This window comes from Xenopus laevis, chromosome 1L, assembly GCF_017654675.1.
Source record: "Xenopus laevis strain J_2021 chromosome 1L, Xenopus_laevis_v10.1, whole genome shotgun sequence".
Lineage (NCBI taxonomy): Eukaryota > Metazoa > Chordata > Amphibia > Anura > Pipidae > Xenopus > Xenopus laevis.
The window spans coordinates 121,538,333-121,555,895 of record NC_054371.1 but is presented as its reverse complement, the minus strand read 5'-3'; the positions used below and the strand labels follow the sequence as shown (position 1 = coordinate 121,555,895).

At 38.5% G+C, this 17,563-nt stretch overlaps 1 protein-coding gene across 2 annotated transcripts in view; it reads left to right on the top strand.

Moving 5' to 3' along the window:
• Nucleotides 1-17,563, top strand: part of insr.L (insulin receptor L homeolog) — a 66,047-nt gene that overhangs the window by 39,182 nt on the left and 9,302 nt on the right. For both annotated transcript variants that reach the window (XM_041568984.1, NM_001088233.1), the window contains 11 exon segments: nt 6,755-7,076; nt 8,031-8,179; nt 10,180-10,324; nt 10,704-10,918; nt 13,126-13,252; nt 14,559-14,806; nt 14,935-15,102; nt 15,491-15,689; nt 16,099-16,373; nt 16,703-16,845; nt 16,937-17,096. In XM_041568984.1, the coding sequence (XP_041424918.1) occupies nt 6,755-7,076; nt 8,031-8,179; nt 10,180-10,324; nt 10,704-10,918; nt 13,126-13,252; nt 14,559-14,806; nt 14,935-15,102; nt 15,491-15,689; nt 16,099-16,373; nt 16,703-16,845; nt 16,937-17,096 (2,151 nt within the window).

The window sequence follows — 17,563 nt, the reverse complement described above, 5'->3', positions numbered from 1 at the left end:
ATACTTCCATGCTTTTGACGTCTGTGTGTGCGTGTATAAAGGGAGAAAAAGCCTGTGCTTCCACAGTTCTGACGTGTGTATCCACTTCTTTAAGCATAAGACTGAGAAAAGTTTGAATGTCAACTGAAGGGAAGATCATCTATGGTGAAGTGCCTCTCAGTTTAACTATTTGAGCAAGTCATTTGGAATTGAAATGCTGCCTTGGGCTAACTTCTCAAACCATTTTTACTCCTCTCCTCATTCTGAAAATATATAGTCTTGCACCTTGAGCCTTTTTTGGAATGACATGCCATAACTGTGATCATTTTCACATCTATAAATCCTGTGAAATGATTTTAATACAATACTGGCATAACTAGCCTGACTCTAGGTATACTGTTCACTTCATGCTTAGAATAAACCATTGTCTGTGCCTAGTATTTTTAAATTCATTGAAAGTAATAAGGGTCATTTACTTAACAGCACACAAAAAACAGCTGCATGTGCCCATTTTTGTTGTACTTTGCACACTGCCTTCCCATACCCCCCAACATTTTGGAAATAGAAAAAAGGAGAAAAAGATTTGCCACATGGAGCGCAGCAAATTTTGACCATGCCCATTTTTGTGGCCACACCCCTAATAACCATTTCATATTTGTCAGGTTATGAAAGTTTGAACACATTTCTGTGTTTTTTTTTATTTGTTATTAGTTTTGCTAATGAAGGTGAATTGCCCTTAAAGCTGCAAGTCACAGTTTTCCCAACGAGATCTGCTTATCTTAAATTGTTACAATTGATTCTTTGCTTATCTTGTTACAAAATATCCAAGTGCACCTGCCACATATTCTGGGTCCTACGCCAAAAGCCAATTACGTTTTGGAAGCTTTGGAAGCCAAGGTGTCAGCCCAGATGCAGGCACGTGGAGTGGATTTCGGTAGTGAAATTCGTCCATGTTGTCTGCACCTGGGCTGATGCAATGATTCTGGGTGCAGACAACAGAGGACCACTGAGTCAAGTGTAGGGGCTGATGCATTAACCGCAGGCTGAGAATCAGCCCAATTTGACTATAGTGTATAATGATGCACTAGCCCCTTTTTTTCTTTATTTTTTTCTTTAAAAACCAGGTTATTGCATTCTCATTTACACCTTTTGGCGTGCATTGTCTTACTTCTGGTGTGTGTGCTGTAAAGTGGGATAAAAGTATCCCTTTGGCTGATCCCACACGGGGGCTCATCGTGGCTTGCAGAAAAGCACAAGCCAAAAATCAGCCCCAACACTGACCACTTTCTTCTTTGCTTGCACCCAGAACCATTGATTCGGCCCGGGTGCAGGCACATGTGCTGGAGTTTGGTGCCCAAATGCTAGAATTTGCATTTTGCACCCAGGACAATGCAATGGTTCCAGGTGAAGGCAAAGAAGAAAGTAAATGTCAGCATTGCAGCCCCCTGTGTGGCATTAGCCTTTGATCTATGTTTGAGGAATGCGTTGCCTAACTTCCACTGCCTTTTCCTCTAACCCCCATCAACCCCCCAGTCCTCGGGCAGTTAAGAAGATAAAAATGCAGGCGTGACTCACAATTTACGACTTAATGGGTAGGTGTGCTCCACCCTCTGAACCTCTTCCCACGCCCTCCACGTTCCATCAGGACCTGGGTTTCACCTGCAGTTCAGACCTTAGCTATATACTAAAGTTATTGTTCCCAATACAACCAATTTATTATCTTCACATTTAGGTTATTACCCCTCTAGCTTAGTGTATATATATATATGGTAATTTAAAAGAAAATAAGAAGTCTTACAAGGGGTTGAGGTCAGCTGAAGAAATCATTCTTTTAACGAAACGAACATATTGTGCAGCTCCTTACAGAAATTGTACTTTATTATAATCAATTCTTGCACACTATGGTCAGGTTTATTAGCATTCAATGAACACATAGACGTGAGGAATAACATATTAGACAGTAACCTGTCTGCCTTTAAACATGCAGTCTGAACTTTTAGACTCTGATAATACTTATAAAAATAAAAGATTCCTTTTTTCAAAAAGAAGACCTAAATCCTTGGTAGTCCAAGAAAACATAGCAGACTGTTCATGCAGCACTAGACCCCATCTGAACAGGAGATGAAGCAGTTAATCACCAAGCTATTTAGCCTCAGGAATTTTGAGGCCCTGCTTTGCTGCCTGTCTTCCTCTCTCCCACCCCTTCCCTCGGACTCCTGATATGGGTTTGTGGTGATGTCATGAGGGTCAGCTCGCTGCTAGATCAAGAGAGGGGGAAATCGCCTCCGTGCACGTACCATGGGGAGGATGAATTGGGGGGCAGAACAGGGCGATGATACAGACACGTTACAGACCGGATGAAGATTGTGTAAAAATAAAGTAATAGAGTAAAAGACTAGTTGTGTCCAAAGAACACAATGACAGGAAAGCGAAATCTCACTGTTCATTTTTGTTGTTATGCTTTCTGCCAGTGAGTGGGTTAATGACCTTTAAACAGAACATGTTGGTTGTAAGCATGGAATGTCAGCAGCAGAGATTACTAATCCCAGTGCCCCCCTCCCTCCCCAATACTGCACCTTGCAGCGTGTACCTTTGATGTTACATTTGCTCTGACTGTTAGCCACACTAACTACAATCTGCTTTCTTCTACTTCTGATACCTCTGTGTACATCTCTATCCACTTTCTATCAGAGCTTCGACCAGTTCCTGTTACACCACCCATACCACTTTTCCCCGTGTTGATTGTTGCTTCATTTGCTAAAACCTTATTTTCTGCAGCCGTGTTTGCAGTTTAACGAAGAATACCACATGAGCCCTGCATCCATTCATTAGGTTTAGGATTCCTGTAATAGTACAGTGAATCCAAGTCCAAGACCCTTATTTCACATCTTTTTAAACCAGTGAAATATACCGAAACAGAAAAAAACAAGGATTTTACAAGGCTTTAACCTTAAACGTATTTTATAAGGAGAATAGGAGTTGAAGTGTTTTTACTTATTTTGTATCCCCTCTCTAGTTTTGTATTTTTAATTGATCCTCTGATTAATTACAAAGGTATAATTTCTCGATTTCGCTGGCAAGACCTTGATCTTTAAAAGTCATGGTCAGGGTATGGACTTCTTCTTGAGAAATGAGTATCCTAGGAGCTCTGGCTGGAGGACTAGTATGGCAGCCCTGTGTAAAAACACAAGCACAGAGTCGTTTTGTTAAATAATTGTAATTATTGGGGATGCACCGAATCCAGGATTCGGTTCGGGATTCTGCCTTTTCAGCTGTATTTGGATTCAGCCTTTTTCAGCTGTATTCAGATTCGGCCGAATCCTTCTGCCCGGCTGAACGGAATCCTAATTTGCATATGCAAATTAGTTGGGGGGGAATCGCAGGACTTTTTGTCACAAAACAAGGAAGTAAAAAAATGTTTTTCCCTTCCCACCCCCAATTTGCATATGCAAATTAGGATTCCGTTCGGTATTCGGCCGAATCCAAAATAGTGGATTCGGTGCATCCTTAGTAATATATATAATGATTCCATTATATATTCTGCCTGTTGTACTCTCCAGTATATTCATAATACAATCCATTCTATATTACAATATGATAGAGACCTGCAGGTTGGCCTCACAAAAACTCACTTGGTTGCATTTAAAAAGGTATACAAACACAATATTTGCATTTGATGAGCTCAACATGCATTTTTAGGAGCCAGTGTGTAAGAGCCCTTAAGGGTATTTATGTACCAGTTGACACATAACAGGAAGCATATAAGTAAAAGAATGTCAAAAATCAGACCATGCAATAATGGACATACAACGCTCTGTGAAGGCACTGGAAGCATTAACAGATGCTGCCTGTGAATATTACTGTTCTACCCTGTCTCATAAATTCATCAAAATATTTTGTTTCTGTATATTTATTAAATACCTCCTTATTTTTGTGTTTCTATAAGGGCTCCATTTTGACGCTTCAGACGCTCCTGCCTTTGGTATGCAGCATGGCTGGAATTACCAGCCTGTCTAAAGGCCCTGGATTGGGTTACTGGGAAAAAAAGGGGTTTTACTATTTATTCTTTGTAATCTTTTGAAGAAATAACTGCTTTAAGCTGCGGCAAAAAATGTTCAGTTATTGAGTATACTGTGAGGTCTGGGTAACTTTTAAATGTTTATCACTGCAACCTACATTTGCAGGTTTTGGCATATTTTATGGTGGTAGCAGGATTTGGGGGAGATCTCTGTCCTGTGAATCCCAGGTGTTTCTTATTTATAAGAGGATTTGTGGCTGCCAGAGCACTGTGGTAGTTGTAGTTAGATGCAGACATGTATGTATTTACCACACAGGTCACAGTGACCCAAGCCTAGGGGAACAGTCTTTAAAAATAATTTATACATTTATAATACACAAAAGCCATGAATATCCTGTAAATTATATCCTTATAAACAGTGAGTTCTGATGTCATCAGTTATAAACGGTGAGTTCTGATGTCATTTCTGTCACATGACTCACTGAAACTTGTGTATTATAATAAATAAAGTACCCCCTGTTGTAAAATATGAGGATATTATAAGTTACCTCGGAGTTCCATGACCTGTATAAAAACACTCGGCCTACGGCCTCGTGTTTTTATATGGTCATGAAACTCCTTGGTAACTTATAATATCCTTATATTTTACAACAGGGGGTACTTTATTCACTATATATTTCCTGCAGATTTTATTATAATTTAATCATCATGTAAGGTTCCAGATTCAGGTTAGGGTTAGAATAAGGAGGTTTGTAGTAGCTAAGTAATGTAGATAGTAAATTTTTTTTCTAGGAACATATCAAAATGACGAAGTACGTTTGCTCAAACTTCCATAATGAAATTTCTACCTAGACTTATCCAGGGGGTCATTACAATTTTTTATTGGAGTCTGACCATAGAGATATTGTCAAATAATTTGGTCTGCTCTAAGGACAGCTGATCTATGACTAAGATGTCATTTTGCAGCATTGTCTCTATTACACGTAGAATTTTCATTCAGATGGTGGCATGAAGAGGATGCTGGGATGTGTAGTTCATAGGCTCACAGCAGCTGGAGCTCTGGGAGGTGTTGCTACTTTCTCAGTCAGTTCCAAAACAGCTTTAATCCTTGTTCCTCAATCTAAGTAAACAGGACAGGCAGTAAAGCAGCACATCCGCTTATGATGAGAGAGTGTGCCTCACCATGTATGTGATATCGGTAGTCACTTTGCCTTTCCTAGGAATCCTTTTAGGCAGCTCCGCGGGCTGAACTGCATGTCACTTTGTGCAAATATTTGTTGCTATGTGTGTGTGTTCCGCAGCAGTAGCAAGATTAATCCCTCCCTGTGTGAGTCATTTAATTTAAAAGTGTTTAGTGCTATGTTGAATGGATGTTTACCTTCATTGGATGAGCTGATTCTATCTAAACCTTGCGCTGGCATTAAAGGGGTTAATCGCGTAGTTTCTTTTCTGTACATCCAGTATTTGGTGGAGGGGGAGCAGCTGAGGAGAGCTGGGATGAGGGAGGGAGGAGGGCAGATCCCAGGTTGGTCTGTTTCCAGCTGCCATGGGATTGGCTAAGGGTGAGGGCGGCGCTTGGGCAACAGCAAAGTTCTGGATTGGAATAAGCCTGGAGCTGGAAGATAATAGTATGTGGTTTTGTAATCATTGCGTATTTGTGTGTGTGTGTATATATATATATATATATCTATCTATATCTATATCTATATCCGTGTGTGTTTTGTGGAGCGTGTGTGTGTTTGTGCCTGCAAGTAGCTGCCAGATAGCAATACCTATATATCTCTTCAGCATCTCTACCTGCCTTGATAAATATAAAGAATAACCGCTGTTCCTACTAAAGCTGCACCTGTGATACATTGGAAACCCGTTACTAACATTTCCTTCAGTGAGCTCAGTGAGGCAAGCTGCCTTCTCACCCCATGTATGCCATTTGCAGAATGACAGGTTCTGAGTTCACCCAAATCAGGATTTCTCATTTAAAAAACCCACTGTTTTTTTGTTTTACCAGATATTTCATCATTGCAGATTTGTTTTAATAACCGTTAACATCCTAGTACTGTTCAGAATTACTGTAGGGGCCATTGGTTCAAGAATATTGCATTAAGCACACACATCAACAACTGAGATTGAATGTATATTTTTTACAGAGGTTGGAAAGAGTATACTCTGGTCCAGTACCCTGCATGTTGTTGAACTACAACTATCAGCATCCCTTGATAGCATGCAGCTATCAGTGTGCTGTGCGCAGTTGTACTACAGCATTTTGGCCGACTGTGGGTGATAACATAGAAATCTGCTATCCTACTATCACTGTGTTTTCTAATCTCTGTTACTCCCTGATTAAGGGTAACTGTAGGTTGCTCAGTCTTTGTACTAGACATCTTTTTTTCATATAGTGGCCCAGTTACCCTTATACACCCTTGTGTAAAGGTCTGTGGAAATTGTGGGGATCCTGGAACGAGTTTTTACCTTCAATGTCAACTTTCATTTGTGTATATAGTTGACAACATAATCAATAACACTTTTGTACTTTAGTAATGTGTGCATACAGACCAATTGCTTTGTCGCTTGCTAAGTAGCTAACAACAGTGTTGGCACGAGAGGCAGATCTGAAAAGGGACGACTACTGCTACTATCCATTCTATTGTGTAGGGAAAAACCAGCCATTGACTAGAAAAAAAATGACAATTTGTACAAACTGAAAGTACTGGTTCTATGTGCTCACTTTCTTACAAACTTTCTCTGTTCTGTGCACAGTGTGCCCTTCAGATTGCAAGGGGAGTGGTTGTTTGCCAGATGGACAGTGCTGCCACCCAGAGTGCCTAGGAAGCTGCCGCAAGCCTAATGATCCATCTGAGTGTACCGCCTGCCGGCATTTCCAGAATGAGGGTGTATGTGTCACTGCATGTCCCAAAGGGTCTTACCAGTTCCAGGGTTGGCGCTGCATTGACTTCAATACCTGTCAAGAATTGAACAGCAGGTGCCAAAATTCACGGGATAACTCCTGTCCTCCATACGTCATCCACAAGGGAGAGTGCATGCCAGATTGCCCATCAGGCTATATTGCCAACTCAACCACGTAAGTAGTGGCTTCTTTGTGCCAAGTGTCGATTACCATCATTAATATGCTTAGAGGTGCACAAGGTGTTCTAAATAGCTCCAATATTTTCTACTATTCTGAATTTTAATATTGTAGTTTAGTTTAGAGGGGGTCTTTTTCCATACAAGTGTACAGCATTATGTGAGCTTATAATACTAAGAAGTGTTGTTTTGGGAATGTTTAGATGGCTTTTTAAAGAATAATAATAATTATACCTATGGGTGTTAAATACTGTTATACCATGTATGTAAAAAATATATATAATAATAGAGTAGAACCCCAATTTTATGTTTCCTAAGGGACAGCGTCCAAATGGCATTAATTCCAGGAAAACAACAAATCTAGGGGGGAAATGGCACTTGTCTGTATGGGGAAAGAAACGTGTATATTCAGGGAAACCGAAAAATCAGGGTTCTACTGTATGTGTGTGTAAAATATATATATATATATATATATATATATATATATATATATATATATATATATATATATATATATATATATATATATATATATAATCTTTATAGGATAAATATACTGTGTATATACAGTACCAAGATGAACTCACACTCCAATTATTGTGCAATTTCTATCTTTTATTGTGCATCACAGTGGGACTTCTCTCTCTTTTTCTCTCTCTCTATATAAAATCTCTATAGGATAGTTATGATATGTGAACAGTTGTACTGGCCCTTGCCATTCCAATTGCCCTAAAGAAATTGTAAAATGAGAAAATGCAGCTCTATATCCTGCTGCCATGATTGTTATGCAAAAATCTCCTTGTACCTATGGAATAAACATCTGTGGCAGCTGAACTGCAGTTTAAGGTGCATTGAAAACTGAAATTTTAATGCAATAATTAAAACCCACCATAATATGTTATTTTTTGGAAGTATGATATTTCTAATTTCTTAATGTACCTTCTCTCTACAGCCGTACTTGTACACCATGCGCAGGACCTTGCCCCAAAGTTTGCACCATCTTCCAGAATGTCAAGACCATTGACTCTGTGACATCTGCTCAAGAATTAAGAGGGTGCACAGTAATCAACGGTAGTCTTATCATCAACCTCCGTGGAGGCAGTGAGTATAACCCAGTGTTAGATTGTGCTTTGAAGAAAATCATTTACATGCTCGATTACTGCCAAAACCTCAATTGTAAAAATGCCCACAGTTGTTGCAGGAATCAATATTTATTAAAGGTACACACTCTCAGTACTTCAAATGAATAGTGTTGAAGTGCAACTATTGTTGCAGTGGCTGCATCAGTACACACGGCAGACTTAAGCCTAAAAGACTCAGATGTAATTTTGATGGCAAGTGCCAGAAATGACCCAACTTGAAAAATGTTCGTTCAATTTGACAAACTACACATGTACATGCCCATACATGGGCAGATATAAGCTGCCGACAGATTGTCAGCATCTTATTGCTTATTGGTTTGCTGATGCGGTCCTCTATCTGATTGCCTGTATGCTCAATGTTGGGATTTGATTGTTGGGCCCTAGGTATCAGCCTAATATCTCCCACATCAAGGTGGGCATATTGGGTAGAGATCCATTTGTTTGGAGAGGTCGCCAAACGGGCAGATCTCTACATGTATGGCCGCCTTTATTTTTGCTGAGAGCAAGTCCTACTGAATCTGCAATTACACTGTAATTTTGGGGGGAAAAAGTGCATCCTGGGGAAAAACATAGCTATGTATGTCTAAAATTGCACTTTGCAAACTGCACTTGCATTTGTACATAAATCTTTATGCCACTGTTCCTAAATTTTACATGGAAGGGTATTTTTTTCAAAAATATAAATGGAATAAATATAGCTGTTTTTAATTTGTTTTTATGCACTCATTTTTAACTAAATGTATTTTGCCTATTTGATTACTTTTTTTAAAATACATTTTTAATACACACATCATCCTTCTTCCTACTGACAACACTTAAGTTACTTAATATTTGCCTTTTTCTGTTGCCTGATCTAACGTACTACCTGTTCGTGGACTGGAATATTTGAAATAATATCAATAATAATATTTATATAACTATGTGGGCAATAAATAAATAATGTATATTCAAATAATATTCATATTGTCTAGGAAACTTTGGGAGGCTTTGGAAAAACCAAGTGCCACATATGTTTTCCCACTGATAATTTACGTTATTTCTACAGAGAAAGTATTTGGAGGAGATTAGACGCCCGCAAAAGAGGGGATTTATTGTGGGTGACTAATCTCCATGCCATGTCATTACCTTTGAGATCCTTGCATATAACTTTAAAAGCTCTGTCCTTCGAGAGTCATAAACTTATTGGCCCATGTCTGGGGCCCTCCAATGGACATGCACAACCATTATCTGCTATCAATCAGGCAGCTTTGAAAATCCCATCAGACAAGGACAAGGCATGAATGTGGTCCTTGTCTGATGGGCCCCGCAGATCCCAGTGTATAGTGGGCCAGCTTTCAGATCCCTGTGTGGATGGCCAAATCGGGGCAGATGTCTGGCAGTGTATGGCCACCTTAAAACAAATCACAATTGGTCTTTAAAGCTTTACAAATTTTTGTGCAGCTGTAAGTGTTTGAAACCGTCTGGTAGCAAAGATCACAACTGAAAATAAATAGTAGAGTGCCTAAAAAGAAAAATAAACAAAAAATAATTAATAAATAACAATCCATTTAGGAAAGCCTGAATAGGAAGGGCAACCAAAAACCACAAAATAAATTGAAAAGTTACTTACTTACAGTATGGATTAATTACCCTAGCAACAGCAGTGTTAAGAAGAAGGTCTGAAGGCAGAGAAATGGAGAAAGAGTCTGTATTTGAATTGTGACTCCTACAACCAGATAGAATTTGTGTTGCCAGAAACAGTGTTCCTAACAACTAGATAGAATTTATAAACTGGAAAGAATCAGAATGTGAAGTCTAATTATTCAAGAGGCATAAAAAATAAACAAGGACCAACTGAAAATGTGTGTATGTCATTGAATAACATATTAGAACTTCCCCTCACCTTATTCTCGTAGAGTTCAGTTTTAATTTTGTTCTGGAGAAAGATCTGTTCATTAACATTCGGTTTTCTTATGCCAGATAATATCGCAACAGAATTAGAAGCCAACCTGGGACTCATAGAAGAGATTTCTGGATATCTTAAGATCAGAAGATCATATGCATTGGTGTCATTGTCATTCTTCCGCAAGTTGCGTTTAATTAGGGGAGAAGTGTTGGAAGCAGGGTGAGTGGATTGGAAGGGGGTTTAGACAATATTTTACAAGTTTGTAAAGATCTCCATTTTTTATTGGACTCCCACAATATAGTACTATGTAACTTATTTCTAGCCTTCTGGAGGAAACAACTACTAATTTCCCTGTTTGCTGTTAGTCTAAATGTCCCTTACGCGTAGTAAGATATGATGCCATAACGTTATAGTATACGTATTGTACACATCATTGAAATACCTGTTATCTAATAATGGTCCGGCCTCAAGCATTTTATAATGCAATCATATTTTTATGTTGTTACCTGTTCCATTTAACAACACGTTTTGGGCATGTTGTGGAAATATACACTGGAAAATGAACTGTTTGCTTACATATATAATTTTTATTTTTCAGCAACTATTCTTTCTATGCTTTGGATAATCCCAGCCTACGCCAGCTGTGGGACTGGCATAAGCACAACCTGACCATCATACATGGCAAGCTCTTCTTTCATCACAATCCACGACTATGTCTATCGCAAATTCACCAAATGGAGGAGGTTACAGGAACAAAGGGCCGGCAGGACAAAAATGACATTGCCACAAAGACCAATGGAGACCAGGCATCCTGTGAGTGCTTTTCAAAGCAACAGACATTCTGTAGCAGTACGGGTTGTAAGGATATAACAGGATCCAATTAGTTCATTGTGGCATAATTTGCAGCATTGTTTATTACTTTTTGAGGCATCATTGCTGAGCTTTATAAATATAGATAACAAACACAGACTTTACAGAAAAATATTGGGACATAGGGTGCAACCATATTCCCACAGACACTTCTTGTATTCTGCTCAATAACTCTTCACTTCAAGAAATTCTTCCTCTTAATAGTCCTACCAGCTGTTTTTTTTATAACTTATTCTGTAGGGTAGCTATTGATCTTACCCCGGTCCACTCTAGTAATATGACACTAAAGAAAAAATCTGCAGTTGGCCAAATGTCACGATATCTGTGAAGCATATGCAGATGTCCATTGTCATCCGATGATGTGATCATCAGCCATTCTCTTTGAACAGATTTTAGCCTGATAATTTACAGCTGATGCAGGGTTCTTAACAGGGTTGTTCACCTTTGAGTAAACCTTTAATATGATGTAGAGATTGATATTCTTAGACAAGTTGCAACAGGTTTTCATTTTTTATTACTAGTGGTTTTTGAGTTATTTAGCTTTTTATTCAGCAGCTGTCCAGTTTGCAATTTCAGCAATCTAATTGCTAGGGTTCAAATTACCCTAGCAACCGTGCACTGATTGGAATAGGAGAATCCTGAATAGGAAGATGAGCAATAAAAAGTAGCAATAACAATACATTTGTAGACTTGCAGATCATTTATTTTTTAGATGGGAGTCACTGATCCCCCATTTGAAAGTTGGAAAAAATCAGAAGAAGAAGAAGGCAAATTATTAAGAATTATAAAAAAAAATAAACAATAAAGACCAATTAAAAGACTGCTTAGAATTGGCCATTCTATAACATACTAAAAGTTAACTGAAAGGTTAACCACCCTTAAAGCTCCAGAAATCAACTTTTGCTCACGGGATTGGGACCTGTTATCCAGAATGCTCGGGACCTGGGGTTTTCAGGATAACAGATCTTTCCCTAATTTGGATCTTCATACCTTAAGTCTACTAGAAAATCATGTACCCTGTATCCTAGAGTGCTAAAGGGGGGGGGGGAGCAAGTGTGTGCATCTTAGTGCTCACTTAAAGGGGTGGTTCACCTTTCTTTTAGTATGATGTATAGAGTGATATTCTGATACAATGTTTCAATTGGTTTTCAGCAGCTATTCAATTGCCATTTTAAGCAATCTGGTTGCTAGGGTGCAAATTCCCCGATCAACCATGCATTGATTTGAATAAGAGACTGGAATATCCTTGGATATCATATACCAGGTTATAATTAAAATATCTGGCAGGAGCTTTATGGTTAATTTTTTATATAATTGAAAAAATATTACAAGGGGTAAGTTAGATAGAGTTGAAACCTACGCGATGGAACTTTGCGTGGTCATAAGCACTGAGCTAGAAACAATACTGTATCTTTACAATAAACACAGAAACAGTTGTTTAGGTTTGTTGGTTTAATTTTTATTGATATGCAATTTCCAAGGTCAGAATGTTTTGAGTTATGCTGTAAAGCTGTGAGAAATGATGGAAACTAAAGGTTTTTCTTTACCCGTTTGGGTACTTGAATATGATGACATTGTCCTCCTCTGCGTAGGAGAATATACATTTTCTGAAAGTAGAAATATATATAAAAATCAGCTATGACGAAAGTAAATGCTGTATTGTTATCTAATAAAAAAGTTTTAAAAGAGACTGGAATATGAATAGGAGAGGGGCTGAATAGAAAGATGAGGAATACCAAGTAGCAATAACAATACATTTGTAGCCTAACAGAACATTTGCTTTGTAGAAGGGATCAGCGATGCCCATTTGAAAGCTGCAAAGAGTCAGAAGAAAAAGGCAAATAACTATAAAACTATAAATAATGAAAATCATTTGAAATGTTGCACTAGTCATTCTACAACATACTAAAGTTACCTTGTTTAAGAAGCACTTGCTAACCTGGGGGCTCTTTGCTCCTAGCTCCAGATTTTTAGAGTGCAGCATTAGGAGGCACAGCTAGCCCTGTCCTTGTTGCCTACCTTTGCCCCCTTACACTCCCTAACTTGGTAATTGCAGCTACTGGGAGATGAATTAAATAAGGTGTAGTATTGAATGAATAATGGTGTATGATTGATTGTGGCCTTTGATAATTTAAATTATTACCTTACAGGCGAGGACAATTTGCTGACCTTTAACTTTATAAAGACATCACATGATATGGTGCTGTTAAGGTGGGATGCATACTGGCCCCCTGATTACAGAGACCTCTTGGGCTTCATGGTACATTATAAGGAAGCGTAAGTATAGCTTTCTAAAGGATACATAAGGCCAATAGCTGCATTGAAGGGTTTTTCTCTACTTATTTATTCCAACATACTTTTATGATGCATTTTACTATTAATGTGAGTGAGGTTCCAAATCGTATCTCTCTTAACTAAATAAATCTGGGTTAACACCCACAAAACACTCATCAGCGGTTTTTCTTTTTTTAATGAGTACGGCAGGTTGCATTATCTCAACTAAAATATCCACATTTGTGACCTCAATTCAAAATCTAATATCCAGTGCCAAGTTATATCAACCAGCAAATGTCAATGTCGTTGGAACACCCCAATTCTGCCCCTCTGATATATGATCACATGTATTTATCACAAATAATTTTATACATTATTAGACTAAAGGGCAATGGTAGACAAGGCTATTAGTTGCCCATGACAAAACTCATCTTCTGCAGGCAACTAATCTCCTCCATACACTTCCCACGGGGAATAAAGTGAATTGCTGGTGGTAAATATACACAACGCTTTGGCTTTCTGACGATGTCTGAAGTTGCCTCGCAGGGAAACTTTGGGCAACTTCGGAAAGCCGAAGTATAATTAACCACCGGCAATTTATCACCAGTGGAAAAGCATATGGAGGAGATTTGTCTCAGGTGATTAATCTCCTCATCTACCATTGCCCTAAAGGGGTCCTCCATCCAAAAACAGTTTTGTTTTTTTTGCATAATAAAAGAAAACAGAATTCTAAGCAACTTTCTGATATACATCAATTACAAACTGTTTAACATTTTAAAGAAATTCATTAATGTTATTACCATTAAAAACAGTAAAGCTGCACATACATAGATTCACTTGTTTTATGCACTATGGCCACCAATGTTCCAATGCTGTTCTCGCCTAAAGAGCTGCTCAATCGAAAAAAGTTCCACCAAATATGAATCATGTGAGGGCCACAAATACAGACAGCTGAGTACTATTTTCCATGGCAATCACATTTGCTATTAAAAATGTATGCTATGTGTCCTGCAGACATTAGAATTAAGTTGTCACTGCATTTATACAGCTCTAGGTATGATTTGTGAAGGGTGACATCAAAGGGTGTGGCCAAAGTGGGATCAAGGCCTAACAAAAATTTGTCTTCGTCCCCAAAACATATTGAGAAGTGCTCACCTACCATGGTGCAGATGCAAAAGTTTTCATATGATTTTACAACGTATGTCTCTTTCTAATGCTTATTTTTAATATAAGTCAGTGTGGGTTATTTGTTTACTTCTCAGATTTATTTCAGAGCCTACATACTAAAATGTTTTTTTCCTTATTCCAGCCCCTTCCAGAATGTGACAGAATTTGATGGTCAGGATGCTTGTGGTTCCAATAGTTGGACAGTGGTAGATATGGATGCCCCAGAACGAAGTGCTGATGGCAAGACTCAGTCTCCAGGATGTTTGCTCCGTAGCCTGAAACCATGGACTCAGTATGCAGTATTTGTTAAAACACTGGTGTCTGGATCAGATGAAGGGAGAACTTATGGCGCAAAAAGCAAAATTATCTACATTCGTACTAATGAAACCAGTGAGTATTTTAAGAGAAACTTAAAGAAAAATTAATGAGAATTTTATATGAGGCAGAGAATAGGATACTAGTGTTTGTGTAATGCTTCTGTATATCTGCCATAACTATATTATTATTTCCTTACACAGTCCCCTCAGTCCCTTTGGATCCTTTCTCTGTGTCCAACTCAACCTCTCAGATTATCCTGAAATGGAAACCACCTTCTGAGCCCAATGGAAATGTCACCCACTACCTTGTGTACTGGCAAGAGCAGCCTGAGGACAGTGATCTTTATGAGGTGGATTACTGCAATAAAGGTAAATCATTTGCACCAATGCAAATATATTGTCCTATAGTAGTGGTAGTGGTAGTGGTAGTAGTAGTAGTAGTAGTAGTAGTAGTAGTAGTAGTAGTAGTAGTAGTAGTAGTAGTAGTAAACATTTTACTCATGACAGCATGTATTAAAAGTATACTTTCTGCTGAGGATGCATAAGCTCAACAGTAACAGAATGGGCTTGATACCAGTATAATCATCAGAACTGTAAGGATGTTTAGTGGGAATGGCTTACAAGTAAATGATCTGCTAACTGAGCCACAAGTCTGCAATGAGGATCTGTCTTTTAATAGGGCTGTGGCTACAATCTCTGGTTACTGATTCTGTTCATGGATTGCCTAAGTGGCTAATTCCCTTATCTCTTTCTGTAGGCCTTAAGTTGCCTTCTAGAACATGGACTCCTCCCACAGAGATTGATGAAAATGGAAATGAAAATCAGACAGAACATACTTCAGTCAACAAGTGCTGTCCCTGTCCCAAAACTGAGTTCCAGATCCAGAAAGAACAGGATGAGTCAGCATTCAGAAAAACATTTGAAAATTATCTACACAATGAAGTATTTATTCCTAGGTGAGAAAAATGAATGGTGTATATTTAAGAAACAATTAGAGATGATAGACACCAGTAAAGGAACATAGTAATAAGGCCTATGGCACACTATGCAATCTCTCCACTGGCGGAGAAAAGGCATATTTTTTCATCAAGTTCCACTTTTCCTAAAAACTCTGTATATTGATTCAGAGGAAGGAAGACAACATTTTTGGCTGACCAAGTCATCCTTAGGGGTGAAGTGTGGAGGATTATTTCTTCCCTAAAATTATACTCTTCAAGAAAGAGCCTCATCAGGCTCTGTATCAGATGGGTACAATTTAAGGCAGAAATGTAATGTATAGGAAATCAAGACCAGAAATGTTACTGTCATGTGTCTGTATCCCTCTTTCATTTGCATTTGTAACTCAGGTCACCATGTGTTTTGCAGACCTGTTAGGAAACGGCGTGACCTCTTTGGAGTAGCCAATGGAACTTTGCCAGACCCAGTGACAGCCCCTCCTCTGTTCAATGTCTCTTCCACCCGTGCTCCTGATGAACCAGAGCCCAAGATATACTCACAGAAAGTTTGGTTCAAGGAGTCTGTATTAATCTCTGGCTTAAAGCATTTCACTGGTTACCGCATTGAAATCCATGCATGCAATCACGAACTCTCCATGGGATGCAGCGTGGCAGCATATGTTAATGCAAGGACTATGCCAGAGGGTAAGCCTTTTCTGTGTTCACTTTACAATTATATCTACTTTTGCAGTTTCTAAAACTGTATTTATTGTAAATAAGTTTCTAAACATTTATCAAACTTCCTGGTGCTGTTCCTGTTGGAATGCCATTCACTGCATTCCTTTCTCACCTTATCTGACATGCTGTGGTAAGATCTGTTAAAAACATTAGCTAGATGAACCTGGCTTAAATTATGGTCTCATACAAAAAAAAGTGAGGGCAATTATGCCATCATCCAGTTTCTGCCTCTGTATATTAATGTATGTAAATAGATAGCGATGTCGGAACTCTTCTAAATAAGTTTCTTTCTACAGCCACGGCTGACAAAGTTGTTGGACCCATCACCTATGAGTATGTTGAACCTAATATAATTCACTTAAAATGGCAAGAACCAAAAGATCCAAATGGGCTGATAGTCTTGTATGAGGTGCATTACTCCAGAGTTGGGGGCATAGAGGTAAGATTTTTGCGCCTCTTGTAGAATGATTTCTTTTCTTGCACTATGCCCAGTAGTCAGACTGCAATTTCTTTTGCATTCACCATTGCAGGAAGTGATCACCTGTGTGTCACAGAAGCAGTATAACACAGACAAAGGGGCAAAACTCAGGGTATTAACACCAGGGAATTACAGTGTTAAGATCCGTGCAACCTCCTTGGCAGGCAATGGATCATGGACAGAACAGGCCTACTTCCAAGTGCCAGACCACCGTAAGTAAAATTAGTTTTCATGATTGTGGACAATTTGCTTATGTTTGTGACTTTACCAGTTTATTCTTGTTTTATTTCCCTTGTTATTCTTTAGTATTCTTTTGCTCTTAAAGAGGTAGAGAAAAAATATTTGTCAGATTTTACTAGTCACAATCAAACCTGCAATATGGTGTAGTAGCCATGACTGCAATAACAGAGAAACTGAAAAGGTGTCCTCCAATAGCCAAATTATTATGCAAATATACTTGCAATAGTCTTTGGTGTGAGCATCTTTCTAACATGGGGGTACTTTTGTTCTTGGAATAAATATCTGGGCAATATATTGCCCCCTTTAAAAGAAAACTAAAGCTAAATAGCTATAGTTAAAGCATGTGCTACTTGTATGTGTATCTTTTTCAGAACTTGTGGTACCTAAAATATCTTTGTTTTTAACTCTTAGAGCTCAAGCTTCCTTTTCATCCATAACT